The sequence below is a fragment of the Phyllostomus hastatus genome, unplaced genomic scaffold (genome assembly GCF_019186645.2).
Source record: "Phyllostomus hastatus isolate PE091 unplaced genomic scaffold, TTU_PhHast_1.1 phas_scaffold_385, whole genome shotgun sequence".
In the NCBI taxonomy this organism is placed as follows: domain Eukaryota; kingdom Metazoa; phylum Chordata; class Mammalia; order Chiroptera; family Phyllostomidae; genus Phyllostomus; species Phyllostomus hastatus.
In genome coordinates, this window is record NW_025334026.1 from 12,179,544 (window position 1) to 12,196,995 (window position 17,452).

Genomic DNA, 17,452 nt, shown 5'->3' on the forward strand with positions numbered 1-17,452 from the left:
CAGCCTGGTCCACTGCTCATTTTCACAGCTTACTTTTGTTGTCTAAAACTCCCAAAGCACTGGGTGCACTGCTGGGAAGTGGGCTGCTTTGGTTAGACATACACATATATGCATCAATTCTTATCACAAGTTTCCTTTAAGAATGAATGAAATGCATACTTAGAAATGTGAATGTGACAAGTGTTTTCATGACCAGAAGTAAACTTTTGGAATCAAGGCTTTTCAATAACTAACCTTCAATTGTCACCTCAACTTCAGGGTCCTCACTTGTTTCTGAAGGGACATGTTGAGTAGAATCTTGAAAAAAAATTCTAAAATGACATTCATTATAAAGCACTTTCTATGTTCCAACATTTTATTGATCTGATACTCCAAAAGCAGCCTACTATAAAGTTTTACTGGCATTTTATTTCATCTCATATTTACTAAAATACCTAGCCTCTTTACTTAGAAATAGGGATAAAAAAACAAAAAGTAGAAAACTTCTGGAAAACTATTAGGTAATACCAAGTTACCTGCATTGATGGACTCAAAAAACTTCTATTTTTAGGGGACTAAGGTTATAATAAAGTCGCAATTATTTCCCTAGTATAACTAGAAAACACTAAAATGAAAATAAAGGCTTTAATTTTTTCTTTCCTGTTTTTACTATTTCTCCTCTGCTTTCAGAAATCCTAGGAATGATTTAATTGTTAAATCCAACCACAGTTGTTTGCAGTGGGGACCTTTAGGTTAAGACAATGACAATAAAAATGCAAACAGGACTACATCCCCTAATTTTATATGCAAGATTCTTTTAAAAATTAAAAATTTCATTAATATTTGTATTACTGCACCAAACAAATATATGTACATCAGAATGTTAGTGCTAGAAGCTAGAAAGTATCTTTATCAACTCTCTTTGATTTTGCAAAGGTTGAGAGATTAATTGATTTGCCAAAGATTGTTTATTGGTTAGTAAAGGAATGAAGACCAGAACCCAGGTTTGATTCAACTCTATTAACACTGCCATAAAACAACAAAAATCTCCTCAAAAATAAAGTATGTAAAAGCCTAATATCTAATTATAGAATTGTAAACTGTGAAGTAATTCATGGTGCCTGATGAAACCTGCTCCATGTATATTATATATCGGTATTTTCTTGTAAATACCACCTCTGCAAAATAGAAATTTTGTTACATCAGAAGTATTTAATTATCTCCACACAGAAAAAAAAATTCATGTACACTATCTTCTAAAAAAACTGAAAAATCTAAAATACTGTTTAAAATGAGCATATTACTATTTCTGCAAAAAATGTATTCCAGTTAGAAACCTTACTTACAAAATTGAATTTGGAAAGATTAAGAAGTCCCTCCACTCAGAGAAGGTAAAAGATCAAAGTAATGGATTTTAAAAATAAAAAAAGCAAATATACAGACTATAAAGTTACAAAACAGACTTCATTTTTAACCTAGAAAAATAAGGTGCAACACAACCAGTCTATGAGAGAAGTAATTCTACAACAAGATTCGGTTAACTTACCAGTAATTTTCCTTGGGAACAATCTATAAAAGCTGTTTTTAAACGATATAAACCGCTTAGAAATAGGAAGCCATTCTACATCCTAACAGTTTAACTCAAGATTCCAGGAAATAAAAAAGCTGTACCACAGCTAAATATTCATTCAACCCTGAGAGTAAAGGAGGATGGCTGATAAATAGAGAATGTGGTTCATGGGGTAGTTGTGGGTATAAAATAAGCACAGAGGAAAACTTTCTTTTATTTATCTTATATAGCATATAGTATCCTACTTTCAAAATTGACACCATTGAATAGTTTGTTTAAAACTGAAATAGGGACTTCCAGCCAAGATGGGGGCATATGTAGACACAGAGTGCCTCCCCACACAACCAAAATAAGGACAACAACAATTTAGAAACAAAAAAAGAACCAGTACTGACAGAAAATTGAACTGTATGGAAGTCCGACAACCAAGGAGTTAACGTAGACACATTCATCTAGACAGGTAGGTGGGGTGAGTCTAGCAGCCATGGGAAGATGGGTCATGACAAAAAAAGCAGTGGCTAGTGGACTCCAGCGCGCACGCTGTGGCTGGCAGACCCTGGGCCATCCCACATTCATGTGCAGATAAACCAGGCGAAACTAGTGAGCCAGACAGACTCCAAAACACAGAGCTCCAGCTAGGGGAAATAAAGCCTTAAAACACCAATTGGAGGCCCTGGCTGGCGCAGCTCAGTGGATTGAGCGTGGGCTGCGAACCAAAGTGTTGCAGGTCCAATTCCCAGCCAGGGCACATGCCTGGGTTGCAGGCACGCCATGGCCCCCATTGATGTTTCTCTCTCTCTTTCTCCCTCCCTTCCCTCTCTAAAAATAAAAAGAAAAAAAAAAACACAAAAAACAAATGAACAAACAAACACCAATTGGAAACACCTGTAGGGGTTGAGGTGCCTGGAGAGACTCCCAGCCTCACAGGAGAGTTCCTTGGAGAGACCCACAGGGTCCTAGAATGTATGCAAGCCCACTCACCCAGCAATCAGCACCAGAAGGGCCCAGTTTGCTCGGCAGAAGCAGCAGAAGAGACCGGGATCAGGCAGAGTGGAGCAAGTGCCATTGTTCTCTCCCAGACCCCTCCCCCAAATACAGGGACACAACCCACCATGTGGCTTGCCCCGCCCTAAGGCTCCGCCCCTCACTACATAACAGCCGCATTAAGACAAAAAAAAATGGCCCGAACCAAGGAACAGATCAAAGCTCCAGAAGTAATACAACTAAGCAACGAAGAGATACCCAACCTATCAGATGCACAGTTCAAAGCACGGGTGATCAGGATGCTCACAGAATTGGTTTAATTTGGTTGCATTTTGGTGGAAAAATGAAGTCTATGCTATGTGAAATAAAGGAAAATACACAGGGAACCAATAGTGATGAAAAGGAAACTGGGACTCAAATCAATGGAGTGGACCAGAAGGAAGAAAGAAACGTCCAACAGAAAATGATGAAAAAACAAGAATTCAAAAAAATGAGGAGAGGCTTAGGAACTTCTAGGACATCTTTAAACATTCCAACACCCAATTATAGGGGTACCAGAAGGAGAAGAGGAAGAGCAACAAGTGGAAAAGATATTTGAACAAATAATAAAGGAGAACTTCCCCAATCTGGTAAAGGAAATAGACTTCCAGGAAGTCCAGGAAGCTCAGAGAGTCCCAAAGAAGTTGGATCCAAGGAGGAACACACTAAGGCACATCATAATTACATCAGCCAAGGTAAAAATGAAGGAGAGAATCCTAGAAGCAGCAAGAGATAAGGAGACAGTCACCTACAAAGGAGTTTCCATCAGAATGTCAGCTGATTTCTCAAAAGAGACTCTGCAGGCAGGAGGGGCTGGAAAGAAGTATTCCAAGTCATGAAAGGCAAGGACCTACATCCAGGATTGCTCTATCCAGCAAAGCTTTCAGTTAGAATGGAAGGGCAGATAAAGTGCTTCTCAGATAAGGTCAAGTTAAAGGAGTTCATCATCACCAAGCCCTTATTATATGAAATGTTAAAGGAACTTATCTAAGAAGAAGATAGAAAACATGTACAGTACAATGATAGCAAACTCACAATTATTAACAACCACACCTAAAACAAAAACAAAAACAAAGTAAGCAAATAACTAGAACAGGAACATAACCACAGAAATGGAGATCACATGGACGGTTAGCAACAGGCGAGTGGGAGGAGGAGAGAGGAGGAAAAGGTACAGAGAATGAGTAGCGTAGATGGTAGGTAGAAAATAGACAGGGGGAGGGCAAGAATAGTATGGGAAATGTAGAAGCTAGAGAACTTATGACACATGGACATGAACTAAAGGGGGGGAATGTGGGTGGAAGAGGGTGTGCAGGGTGGAGGGGAGTGAAGAGGGGGAATAGGACAACTATAATAGCATAATCAGTAAAATATATTAAAAAAACAACTGAAATAGGAACTGAGACAGTAATAATTATAATTCTAACATACTAAAGCTTTTCTTTCTTTAAAAAGTGTTAATATGGCACAAGATGATCAGGAAAAAAAGGGGCAACACTTTGCATCAGGAAGAGTTTTACTTACCACTTAAGTTTTCGTCCCCATATGCTTTACTAGTCAGTATAGTAAAAGAGGTATATTACATCTTAGGACTAAAAAGAAAATAAACCTGTTGGCTAAGAAGGTATACCAAAACAATCATCTTTTAATTTCCGAATAAGATGTCTTAAGGATAGTATTCTCTGTAATACAGAACACAAACATCATACAAATACAGCAAAATAAAAGTCCCTTTATTTCTAACCTTCTGCTGGTACTTCCATTTCTGCTCCTTCATTCCCCTCTGAAGAATGATGGCTTCCTAAAAAGAAAGTGAACCACATATAATAAACCAATAAAAACCTACATTGAAACACTGAAAGAAAAGAAACTAGGTAACAATGCAAACCATTTAAAATATATAATATGACATACACAAACTGATTCTTTAACTCAGTAGTTATTTCAAATAATGTGATCTAATTCAGAAAACATTTAACACTTCTATTTGAAAACTCAAAAAATTATTTTAAAATGTAAAATATATAGTGTAAACCTAAGTAGGTTTGGGGACTTACTGTAAGTTACTGTAACTATACAATATAACTACGCAGAGATGTTAGAATTTGAGAAATAGAACAATTAAGTTTCAATGTACCATGCTCATCTGCCAATGACTCACACATTAAAAAAAAACAGTAAATTCTTTTTTTGCTCATAGGTTCTATTAAGTCTAGATAAACAAGTTCAGGTTTTGCTGTGACATGTTTCCTGCTTTCCATTTTTACTATGGTGGAAGCTATGAAAACTCAATCCCCATTATTTATCCAAAGTTGAACTTAAAGGAAATTTGTAAGTTAAAATTTAAGATACTACCTTTAGTCTCAAAAGCATTTTAATGCAGGTAATATAATCTGCCTGCTTCTAAAAACTGGAACATAAAGCAATGTATCAGGTTAGGCAGTCACAAGGTAAACAGGCTCATCCTACTAGCGCAGAAGCTTTACTCATAAATAGGAAAATAGTCAACTAAAACATTAGAGAGCCACTTAGAATTAAGTACCCAAACTGCCCCCAAATAGTCATCCTCTAGCCTTAAATATATGAGCTGCTAACATGGAAAAGGTTGAAGATCCCTGCCTTTCTGTATAAATATACTACCTATGAGTAAAAAAATAAATCCCATGGGGGAAAGGGAAAAAAAATCAATCATTTACTTTGTCATCCATTGACAACTAATTTCAGAAGCTATACTAAACATACAACACTGAGACGTAGGTTCTGAATATATTTTACCTTGATTTTTAAAAAGCATTGATCAGTTTCAAAAACTGTCATTCAGTGTTCAGTGTTTTTGAATTTGAAATGTCATACTAAGGTCAAGTAGTTTTGGTTTTCGATATCTAGCTTTATGATACCATAATTATCTTGGGATTCTTTTCCACTTCATACTATGAAAACTCACCTGAGCTCAAAACACAAATCTATAAATCTAGATCAATGAATTATTCTTGAACCTTGAACTTTTTCCAATATATTTTCTCAACGCAGAGAACCTTCCTTCTTTTTTAAAACTTCAACATTTGGAGTTACGAAGCATTAGGTTCTCTGACTCTAACATCGAAAAAAACAAAGATGTGAGTGAGGTCAAAGGAATGGGAGGTAATGGACAAGAGACCAATTCTTAAAAAAGGACAGACTGGGGAAAGAATAACAACACTTAAGCTAGTTGTTCTACCCTCACAATTATTACAAGAGTGCGTGTAAACAATGATTCTTTGTGTCCTCTTTGTTCTGTCAAAATATGAAATAAGCAATTACACTTACATTCAAAAATCAAAGCTAAAGAAAATAAATCTAATGTGCTCAAAGCCAGCATAGATAGAAGCAAAAGCCATCACAAAGAGCCTATGGTCATCAAGTTAGGGAACACTACAAAAATTCTCAAAAAAGTATTCAATTAATGAACTCAGGGATTTATAAATGATCAATGTTTCAAAAAGCTAAGTATCAACATATCCTTATTGATATTTACATTACTAACTTTACAATAAAAACCTTACTTCTGACTATTGTGATATAAGGTATTTATAAATGTGTACTTTACCTTAAATATGAAAGTGTGTCATGTACCCATTTCAAGATTCATTACTAGATTCACAAAAGGGAAAATTGGTTTTGAAAAATTGTTGCTTGTGAAGTTCATTTATGTTTTTCAAAGAATAAAAAGGCCAATACATTTTTTCCTTTTCCATTTAGAAAAGTAATAATACAAATATAAATACTACAACACAGTCCGTCCAATATAAAGAAACATTGAATAAAAACAGTATGGGGGAAAATGGAAGTGAAAAGTTATATATACCTTGCAAAGACTTCGAAAGGGGGAGCTTGTCATCAACATCATCAGTTTCAGAAGGGCCTGCTTTGGAATACAAAGATAATACTTCAAAAACAATCCCAAAAATGTATTTTGGGTCACTTTAGTAAAGAAATTTGGGTGAAAGATATGGAATACTACAGCCTTTTCCTGAACAAAAAAAGGTAACATTAAAAAAAAAAAAAGACTGACAAAATGAGTGGTATCAATTTATAGTTTCAGTGAATGAAAAAATTGAGCTCAAATTCATAGACAGAAGAATTTTTAAAAATGACTAGACATGAAGTGAACAGGAATGATATGTCTAAAATGGTGAATATGGGTTCTTTTAAACAACAGTAAAAGGTTCAAAAAAGCAAACTGCAACTTTTACATCGTACAAATTATAAGTGCAAGGTTATTTTACAAGGTATATTTGTTCCTTCCTTGACAAATATTTGCTTAATCTTTTGTCTTACTGAAGAAAAATGCAGAATCAAGTTGTTATACCTTTCTTAGGATCTCTAAAGTCATGTGATTAAGCTACCAGTAAGCTTGAATCTCCTTTGAAATAGAAACATGACAGGGACTTCTGGCCAAGATGGAGGCATAGGTAGACACACTGTGCCTCCTTGCACAACCAAGATAGGAACAACAATTCAGAAACAGAATAACAACCAGAACTGACAGAAAATCGAACTGTATGGAAATCGGACAACCAAGAAGTTAAAATAGACCCATTCATCTAGCCCTGTAGGAGGGGCGGAGTCGGGCAGCCAGGCTCAGATCTCCGCACAGAGAGCAGAGAGCGTTGGGACCCGCACCTAAGGCATCCAGGGCATGCAAGACTTCAGTGAGTGGACCCTGAGTGTGCAAGCAGCAGCTGGCAGACCGCTGCTGAGGGGTGGCAAACAGCAGACCCAGTGAGGTGGGAATTGTGAAGCAAAGCACTGCGTGCAACCCAGGATCACAGCGCTGGGAAATAGAGCCTCTGGACATTGACTGAAAACACCTGTGGGGGTTGAGGTGCAGGGAGAGACTCCCAGGCTCACAGGAGAGGTCCTTGGAGAGTTCCACATAGTGCAAAAGCCCACCCACATGAGAATTGGCACCAAAGGGGCCCAGTTTGCTCGGGGGAAGAGGCGGAAGGGACTGAGGTCCGACAGAGAGCTGAGCAAGTGCCATTGTTCCCTCTCAGACCCCACCCCCACATACAACTTCACAACCCAGCAACTGGGGCGTCCCACCCTGGTGAACACCTAAGGCTCTGCCCCTCATACGTAACAGGCGAGAGCAGCCCAAAGGAAAAAAAAAAAGAAAAATATGGCTCAAACAGAATTGAAAGCCCCATTATCAGTACTTTTAAGCGACCAAGAGATAGCCAACCTATCAGATGCACAGTTCAAAGCACTGGTGATCAAGATGCTCACAGAATTGGTTGATTTTGGTTGCAAATTAGATGAACAAATGCAGGCTACAATAAGAGAGATGAAGGAAAATGTACAGGGAACCAGTAGTGATGGGAAAGAAACTGGGACTCAATGGAGTGCACCAGAAGGAAGAAAGGAACAACCAAACAGAAAAGAAGGAAGAAACAAGAATTCAAAAAAAATGAGGAGAGGCTGAGGAACCTCCAGGACATCTTTAAATGTTCCAACATCTGAATTACAGGGGTACCAGAAGGAGAAGAGGAAGAGCAACAAGTGGAAAAGATATTTGAACAAATAATAAAGGAGAACTTCCCCAATCTGGTAAAGGAAATAGACTTCTAGGAAGTCTAGGAAGCTCAGAGAGTCCCAAAGAAGTTGGACCCAAGGAGGAACACACCAAGGCACATCATAATTACATCAGCCAAGGTAAAAATGAAGGAGAGAATCCTAGAAGCAGCAAGAGATAAGGAGACAGTCACCTACAAAGGAGTTCCCATCAGACTGTCAGCTGATTTTTCAAAAGAGACCTTACAGGCAAGAAGGGGCTGGAAAGAAGTATTCCAAGTCATGGAAGGCAAGGACCTACATCCAGGATTGCTCTATCCAGCAAAACTTTCATTTAGAAGGGCAGATAAAGTGCTTCTCAGATAAGGTCAAGTTAAAGGAGTTTATCATCACCAAGCCCTTATTATATGAAATGTTAAAGGGACCTATCTAAGAAAAAGAAGATAAAAAACATGTATAGTAAAATGAGAGCAAACTCACAATTATTGACAACCACACTTAAACAAAAACAAAAACAAAGTAAGCAAGCAACTAGAACAGGAACAGAATCACAAAAATGGAGATCATATGGAGGGTTAGCAACAGGGAAGTGGGAGGAAGAGAGAGGGGAAAAGTAGCATAGATGATAGGTAGAAAATAGACAGGGGGAGGGCAAGAATAGTGTGGGAAATGTAGAAGCTAAAGAACTTATGACACATGGACATGAACTAAAGGGGGCGAATGTGGGTTGGACAGGGCATGTAGGTCGGAGGGGAATGAAGTGGGGGTAATGGGACAACTGTAATAGCATAATAAATAAAATAAAATAAAATAAAATAAAATAAAATAAAATAAAATAGAAACAAGACAAACTACCAGTTAATTCAGAATCCCCCTTTCCTGCAAATTCATACGCACTTTTTAATAACTTAACATGGTCCTTTCCAATTATTAACATATAAAGTATTTGGGGTTGATTACACCTTTACAAAGTGCTATAAAGATTATAACACATTTGCATATTGTTATTCCAGCACATTAGTAATGAAACATTTAAAAGAGAAAGAAAAGTGTTTTCAATGGCTACTTAACATGAAACCTCTTACATGAATATGAAATACACACTATCTTTGACTATTTATTTGGAAAATATCCTAAGGCTCTTTGGTTTGCTAATGCATGAGGAATTTCACAGAGGCACAAAACCACACATTATAAGCAAAGGACAGATCACAGAGGAACACAACTTTGTAGAATATACAAAAATTGTATTTGGAAGCATAGCTAAGAGCAAGGCATTGAATGAAAGAGACCCAAATTTATATGTCACATTCAGGGCCTCCTAGCCATGTGATCCTGGGTAAAGACATACAAAAAACATTAATTACATGATACCTAAGGGTACTAACAGACTTCTAAATGTTGCTTCAACTGCTTTTTCACAAGTTTAGGTATGTGGTATTTTCAACATTGTTCTGTTCTAAATTCTTTTTCATGAGGTCCTTGTTACATCAAAGTGTATTTCTTAGGCTTCCATTATACAGGACTTCTATTTTAAATAACCTGTTTTTACTAAGTTATAAATTACATTATGTTCAGGGAATGTTTAAAGGCTATCTGTGAACAAGTACAAAGTGAATATTTGTAAAAGTTCCATGATTTGTAAATAAATATTGATTTGATAGGTATACAGTTCTGGATATACTATAGAGTTCAAATATTCTACTTATCATTTACTTCTCAAAGACTGTGGATTTGTAAATATGTCATAATTATGTCAATTTTTTTTATTTTGAGGCTACATTGTTAAGTATACAAAATTAATGACTGCTTTATCAACTTGGTATCTTATTACTATATATATTATGTAATGTTACTATTCATACCTATCACTTCCTTTTTTGGCCTCAAATTAATATTGTTTAATTTATTCTAGCATACTGTCACAGACCATTAAAATTGCAAATGATCTATGATGTTTAATTTTAGGTAAATGTTTTAACAGCACACATTTGGATTTGACCCTGAGACCCAAAATGCTAGTAGTGTCTACCAATCGCTATGAAAATCGAGTATTACCAACACTCACATCTGAGTACCACTATCTTACAGGGAGACTGAAATGTATGCAGAAATATGTACAAGCCTATTTGGGGATACCAAAATTTTGGAAGAAAACAAATGTGCTTATGTAGAAGAATGAACAAATGATCACAATATAACTACCACAATGACAGTATTAAATCTACTTGTGACAAAATACATACATCTTGAAAACTTATACTGAATGACACACAAGAACACATACATAATAATATATATGGTATGATACCATTCATGTGAAGCTTAAAAACTGAGAAAATACTATACACAAAATATTTATACACAGATACACATGCAGACACCTCTGTGGGATTATATGCAAGGTAAAAATATAAAAGCCTTATCAGGAAGGACAACCTTCATTTCAATAAAACTTAAGGTTAACTCAAGAGGAACAGGGAAAAAGTGGTAATCTGGGAGAGCTCAAAGAAGGATGTCAATTACATATTTAACATGTTATGCCATGTGGGAGATGAGGACAACAAAAGATTTCCAGTGAACCTCGGCAGATGTACAATTTGTTGGTAGATTTTAAACATTTCATTTTAAAAAGCATTTTAGAAATATAATACAGCAATGCAAAAAATGGAGCACACCAAACAATATGTTTCACAAATTCTGTTTTACAAAAAAAGAGAACCTGCTGAAGGATTCTATTTACATGAAATACAAAAACAGACAGAACTAATCTAGGTTGTTACAAGTCAGGACAGGGGTTAGTGGCCAGGAAAGTAACCCAAGAGGAGCTTCAATGAGACTCACACCTAACAACAGACCTTTAGAACGCATGAAGCACAAGTGACAGAAATGAGAGGAGAAACAGACAAACCCACAGAGGCAACTGGGCATTTCTACACTACTGCAATTTATAGAACAGGGACACAGATATATGAGAAAGGATAGAGCACGTTTGTACCACTTTATCAATCAACCTTAACAAAGTTAAACAAAATTACACAAAGAATGTTCTCTAAGCACAATAAAAATAAACTGAAAATCATTAACAGAAAGATATCTGAAAAGTCCACAAGTTTTAATTTAGAGAAATTAAAACTATGAGAGCAAACTCATAGTTTTAAAAAAACTCTGTTTTTTTGTAAAACAGAATTTGTGAGACATATTGTTTGGTGTGCTCCAAGTTTTAATTTAGAGAAATTAAAACTACATACTTCTACATAAACCACAGGACAAAGAGGAAACCACAAGAGAAATTAGAAAATATTTTGAATTGAATGAAAATACACGTCAAAGTTCATGAGGTATTGCTAAACGAATGCTTATGGGGGGTAGTTTACGGCACTAAATGCTTGTACTGGAAAAGATCTCAAATCAACGATTTAAGCTTCTATCTTAAGAAACAAAATTAAAGCAACAGAAAACAAAGAAACATTAAGAGCAAACAACTCCAAAATAGAAGCTGGATCACTGAGGAAAAATATTTTTTGAGAAAACTCCAGAGCTGGACCAGTGGTTCTGTTTTGGGAATGATACTGTTCACCAGGGACATGGCAATGTCTGGACACATTTTTAATTCTCGTAACTTGGAAGTAGCTACTGATACCTACCTAGTCGTTAGAGGTCACGGAGTTTACTGAACATCATACAACACATAGCATACAACAAATAAACAAATATCAACAACAGTTAACTGTATGATCTAAATATCTACACTGTCAAGCTTGATAAACCTGAGCTAGACCAACCAAGAAAAAAATGAAAGGCACAAATCACAAAATTGAAAATGAGGGATCAGGATAAACCCTTACTAACATTAAAATTAAAAAAGCTTCAAGACAAAATACACAAATTCCTTAAAAGATATAATGTGCCAAATCAGTCAAGAATAAATACGTAAACTCAATAGTCTTATAAGTATAAAAAGAAATTTAAAAGTTAACCAAGTATGGGTCTTGCCAGTGTGGCTCTCAACTGGTTCGAGTGTCCTCCTATGGACCAAAAGGTCACAGGTTCAATTCCAGGTCAGGGCACATACCCAGGTTGTGAGATAGATCAGGGCACGCGAGAAGGCAGCTGATTGATACTGTAGTCTCTCTCCCTCCCTCCCTCCCTCCCCCTCTCTCTAAAAGCAATTTTAAAAATGTCCTTGGGTGAGGATGAAACATAAAAATAAAGAAATAAATAAAAATTAACCAAGTAGGGTTTATCCTAGGAATACCTGGCTGATTCCATATTTGAAAATTAATGCCAATTATCATTTGAATATTCTAAATAAGAAAAACCATGCAATCACCTCAACAGCTGCAATAAAAACCTTTCACAAGCACCCAATCACCATAAAAACTCTTCACAAACTGACACAAAAACATATACCCACAGCTGTCATACTGAAAGATTTTCTTCTCTGGACAAGGTAGGATTATCTGCTCTCACTACTCCAATTCAACATAACACTAGATGATCCCAGGCAGTACAACTAACACGAGGGGGAAAAAAGGAAAATAATAACAATGTCTATTTAGAAAAGCCAAAATATTGAACCAAAAAGTTGCTAGAGTAAGCGAATTTTAACTAGGTCACAAGATACAAGGTCAGAACGTAAAAAATCTATTGTAGTTAGCAATAGATAATTGGAAGCTGAAATGTAAAAGAACAGTACCACTTACTAACACCAAAAAAAAATTTAACTGTTTAGATATAAATCTTAGAAAGTATGTACAAGATCTCTATACTGAAAACAATGCACTGATGAAAGAAATCAAGGCGCAGCTAAACAGGTAAGACATACATGCCATGCTCATGAACTACAGGGTTCTGTATTAAGATATTTAACCCAAGTTACTCTATAGATTCAGCACAGCTGTCATTAAAATCCCTGACGGATTTTTTAACCAATCAACAGCTGATTTTTAAAATTCATATGAAATTATAAAAGTTAAAATAGGCAAAATAATTTTGAAAAAGAACAATTTTGAGGGACTCTTACAGTATGATTTCAAGACAATATAATTTTGGCAAAAGGACAGACACAGAGGTCAATGTAACAGAATATACTCAAGAAACTGACAGAGATGTAAAGGTAATGCAATGGAAAAAGAACAGCCTTTCCAACAGAGGATGCTGGGAAACTGGATACTCATTATCTTGCACTCTGTACAAAACCTAGGTCTAAACTGACAAGTCCTATGTGTAAACCCATACAAATTGTTATGATATAGAAGAAAAAATCTCTATGATGTTGGGTCAGACTAAGATTTCTTAGCTATGATACTTAAGCACAATCCATACAAGGAAAAAAAAAAACCCTAAGTATGCAAATCACACTGCAAAGGACTTTTACTCAGAATACACAAGGAACTATCAAAATTCAATTACTAGGAAAAATATCCAAACTTCATGGACTGTATCTGTCAGCTTGCTAGATTAAAACAAAACAAACAAACAAAAAAAACTAGTTGTCTAGCTCCCACCTTCTTCAACTGCATTTAAGACTGTATCATTTTAGACAATCTTTCTCCTCTCATAATATCTGATTTCCAACTCTTATTATTCAGGCATCATCTTAAAATCGCACTCCCAATTTCATAAGAGGACCAGAAAAAAAAAGCTTTCAAAATCCTGGTCGACATAACACAAATGTTAAAAACACAATATTAAAAAGAAAGGTAAACTTATTATTAAAAAAATTAAACAATCTGTTGAAAAAAAGAATATTAAAGTCTTTAATATATGTATGCATGTTTTTAAGGTACTAACAACTGCTATGAAGGCTAAATATCTTCCAAAATTTTAACTTTTTAATTAAAAACTTTCACATTTATCTCAAGCTTTTAGCCATGCAATTCCTAATCTCACAAGCAATAAAATGTTCAAAACTGACAGATAGAAATCATGGAATTCACCATAAAACAGTTTAACATATGGATACAGGTATTCATTCCCATGATTAAAACCAGAATAAATTCATTCATAACACTTTTATACTATTCCAGAACAGATAATGGCTTAGCTCTCTAAATGAACTAATCCTATATTATGCAAATGCATATTAAAACCAAAATGAGGTATCATAAGATATTCACTAAAAGGACTATACAGAATTAAGACTGACCACATAATGTTGACAAGGATGTGAAGCAACTTGAACTAGCATACACTGCTGAAGGAAATGTAAAATAGTATACTCATGCACTGTGCAAAGCAGTTTGGCAGTTTCTTAAAAAGTTGAATACCTACCACATATGTCCCAGCTATTCCATTTCTAGGAATCTACTCAGGAGAAAGGAAGGCATATTTCCACACAAGAATTTGCAAACAAAAGTTGACAGCAGCTTTATTTCCTAACAGCCCAAACTGGAAACAACTAAATGTCGATCAATAAACAAAGGGACAAACAAATTGCAGTATAGCCATACAATAGAATAATACCCAGAAAGAAAATGGAACTAGCTATTGCTATATGGAACACCATGGGTGAACTGCAAAACAATAGAATGGAGTGAAGCAATTCACAGCACACCACCCTCCAGGAAAAACAGTACATACTTGGTGACGATTCCATTTATATAAATTTCTAAAACATGGACACTAATCTAAAGTGATAGAAAACACATCAGTGGTTGCTTGGGGAGAGCAGCGAATTGACAAAGGGACACAAGGAAGCTTGGAGGTGATGGACATTTCATTATCTTGATTGAAGTGACCATGGTTTGATAGGCATACACAAAAAAACTAAACAGATTTTACTCTTTAAATGTTTTGATGTAATTTACACATGCAAAAAATTAAACTTTCTATGAAATCTAGAAAACATTCTTCTAAACTAAAGTCTATTAAGGCTTAAAAGCAAAATTCATTGTGAAATTATAAATTTTAATTCCTTCCTCATAATCAAGCAAAAAGACATGTAACAAAAAGTAGCTATAGCTTACTGTCTTACCTTTTATAGATTTTTAAGATAATGATAATGTTTACACAGTTATTTTTGTTGCACAAATACAATTATTAAAGTTTCAACACCCAAGCTGAATAGCTCAGTTGGTTAGAGCATCCACCCAATCCACCAAGGTTGTAGGTTTGATTCCCAGTCAGAGCACATATAAGAATCAACCAATAAATGCATAAATAAGTGGAACAACAAATCAATGTTCCTCTCTCCCACTTCCTAAAATTAATTAAAAAAATTTTTTAACGAACTATTAAAGTTTCAGAAGATCATTCATGCCTTACAAATATCAGAAACTGGAATTGAATTCTAGGTTGTGCTGCTTTTACTGTACCTTTCATAAATAGCAATGGCTTTTCTTTTCTATGTTTCCCCTGTAATTAAGTTTATTGTACTGCCTAATTTTTTAAATTTATTTTATTCTAGTATATATTACAGGTAAACGTGCCAATCAAGGAACAATAAATAAAATGTATTTCAAGAACTCAGGCAATTGATCAATTTAAATTTTCACCAGTAATACCTTTTGGAAAGAACAATTGTATTAGATACGAATACCTTGAATGTTATACAGATAGTAATCAGGATCTTCTGATTCTTCCTTCACTGTCACAGCTGCCATTTCCAAGGAAATACCTGTAAAAGCAAACGAAATTATATTACACTTCAGGACATTCAGTTAAGTGGTACAGGGAAATCTCTTCTGCCCTCCTAATAATGCAGTGTAATGCATATTTTAAACACTTTGAAAGATAAAAGTATGCTAGGCAGCAGGGGTTGGAGGTAGTAGGGGATGGTAGGGGGAATGACCCAAAATCCAACCTAGACAAAGTTTTAACTACTATTAATATTCTGGGATTTTTTGCTGCTAATTTTTTCTCTGACAGTTCTTGTCTTTGGAATTAAAGAAAATCAGTCACACTCTGTATTCATTCACTATTAAAAATACTTTTACCAGCCACTGAAAATTACTTGTGAGTATTGGTTTTAACAATCAATATTTCAGAGTAAAAATAGCATAATTTTTATCCATTTTAATAATGAAATACTCTAATTTTTTTCCTCCTAAAAAACTGCTTTGTTAATAAGGGTACAAAAACACACCTTTCTGTAGAATCCTTTGCCTACAATCAGAGGGGTGGTAAGTTGAAGTGCACTTTTGTAGCCAGATATAAAAGCAATCATGTTTTATAATTCCACATACAGAAAGGTCAAAATTAGGGAAAAGAAATCTTTGTTATTAAAACTGAAATAATGGCAATTATACCTCAATAAAGCTGAAGAAAAAAATAAAAATATATAGAACTCTGGTTAAAAAAAGAAGCAAGTGGTCGGCTTTGGGAGAAGAGTAATAAGAAGGGGACAGGAGAGGGCCTTCTTGGCGTATCACTACTGTTCAGTATCCTGATGTGAGTGTTTGGTTACAGAGGTGTGCTTTTTTTTTATTTATTTATACTTTATATGATATCTCAATGAAAAGTTTTAAGAAAGATTCTTAACAAATTCTTTAATAAATTCTTATTAAAGATATATTCCTCATATACAGGGTGGGACAAAAGTAGGTATACATTTGTTCATATGGAAAATAATACAATAATTAATAAGAATAACACAAGAGTAAAGGTGTATTCACAAGAGTAAAACTACTTTTGCCTCACTCTGTATCATGAGAAAATAGGGTGAAGCCCTGGCCAGGTGACTCAGTTGGCTACAGTGTCATCTGGTACACTATAAGGTTGCGGGTTCACCAACTAGTCAGGTCACATACCCAAGTTGCAGGGTTATGGGTTCAACTGCCAGTCGGGGTGAGTACAGGAAGCAACCAATCGATGTTTCTCCTTCTCTCTCCCTCTCTCTCTCAAATCAATAAACATACCCTCAGGTAAGAATTTTTTTTAAAGGGTGAAAACAGTAAAGGGATTAAAAAGTACAAATGGGCAGTTACCAAATGGTCACAGGGATGTAAAGTACAGCATGGGGAACATAGTCAATAATATTGTTAATAACTAGATATGGTATTAGGGGTGTCCTAGACTTATTTATAGGGGGAAGCACTTCATTAGTTATGTAAGTGTCTAACCACTGGGCTATATACCTGAAACCAATATAATGTTGAATGTCAACTGTAACTGAAAAAAAATTTTAATAATTAAAAAAATAAATGAATATCCTTTGTTGAGTGATCTAATGAGACTAGACCATAGGAGCTTTCAAAAAAAAATTGTTTTCCTCATATGATTACAGGAGTTAAGTAATACTCTCAGATAGCAAGCAGCAAGAAATAACAACAAGGTGGTGAAATCTGAATAGTCTAATTAATAAAAAAAAAAAACCCAAATGGG

The 17,452-nt window shown here is 35.2% G+C and overlaps 1 protein-coding gene across 1 annotated transcript in view; it reads right to left on the bottom strand.

The window, feature by feature from the left end:
* Positions 1-4,311: 4,311 nt before the first annotated feature.
* Positions 4,312-17,452, bottom strand: part of LOC123806338 (general transcription factor II-I-like) — a 70,552-nt gene continuing 57,411 nt past the window's right edge. The window contains exons 9-10 of the mRNA XM_045819390.1: positions 15,669-15,746; positions 4,312-4,373 (exon numbers count right to left, since the gene is read on the bottom strand). Coding sequence (XP_045675346.1) covers positions 4,312-4,373; positions 15,669-15,746 — 140 coding nt within the window. The remainder of the gene's footprint in view (positions 4,374-15,668; positions 15,747-17,452) is intronic.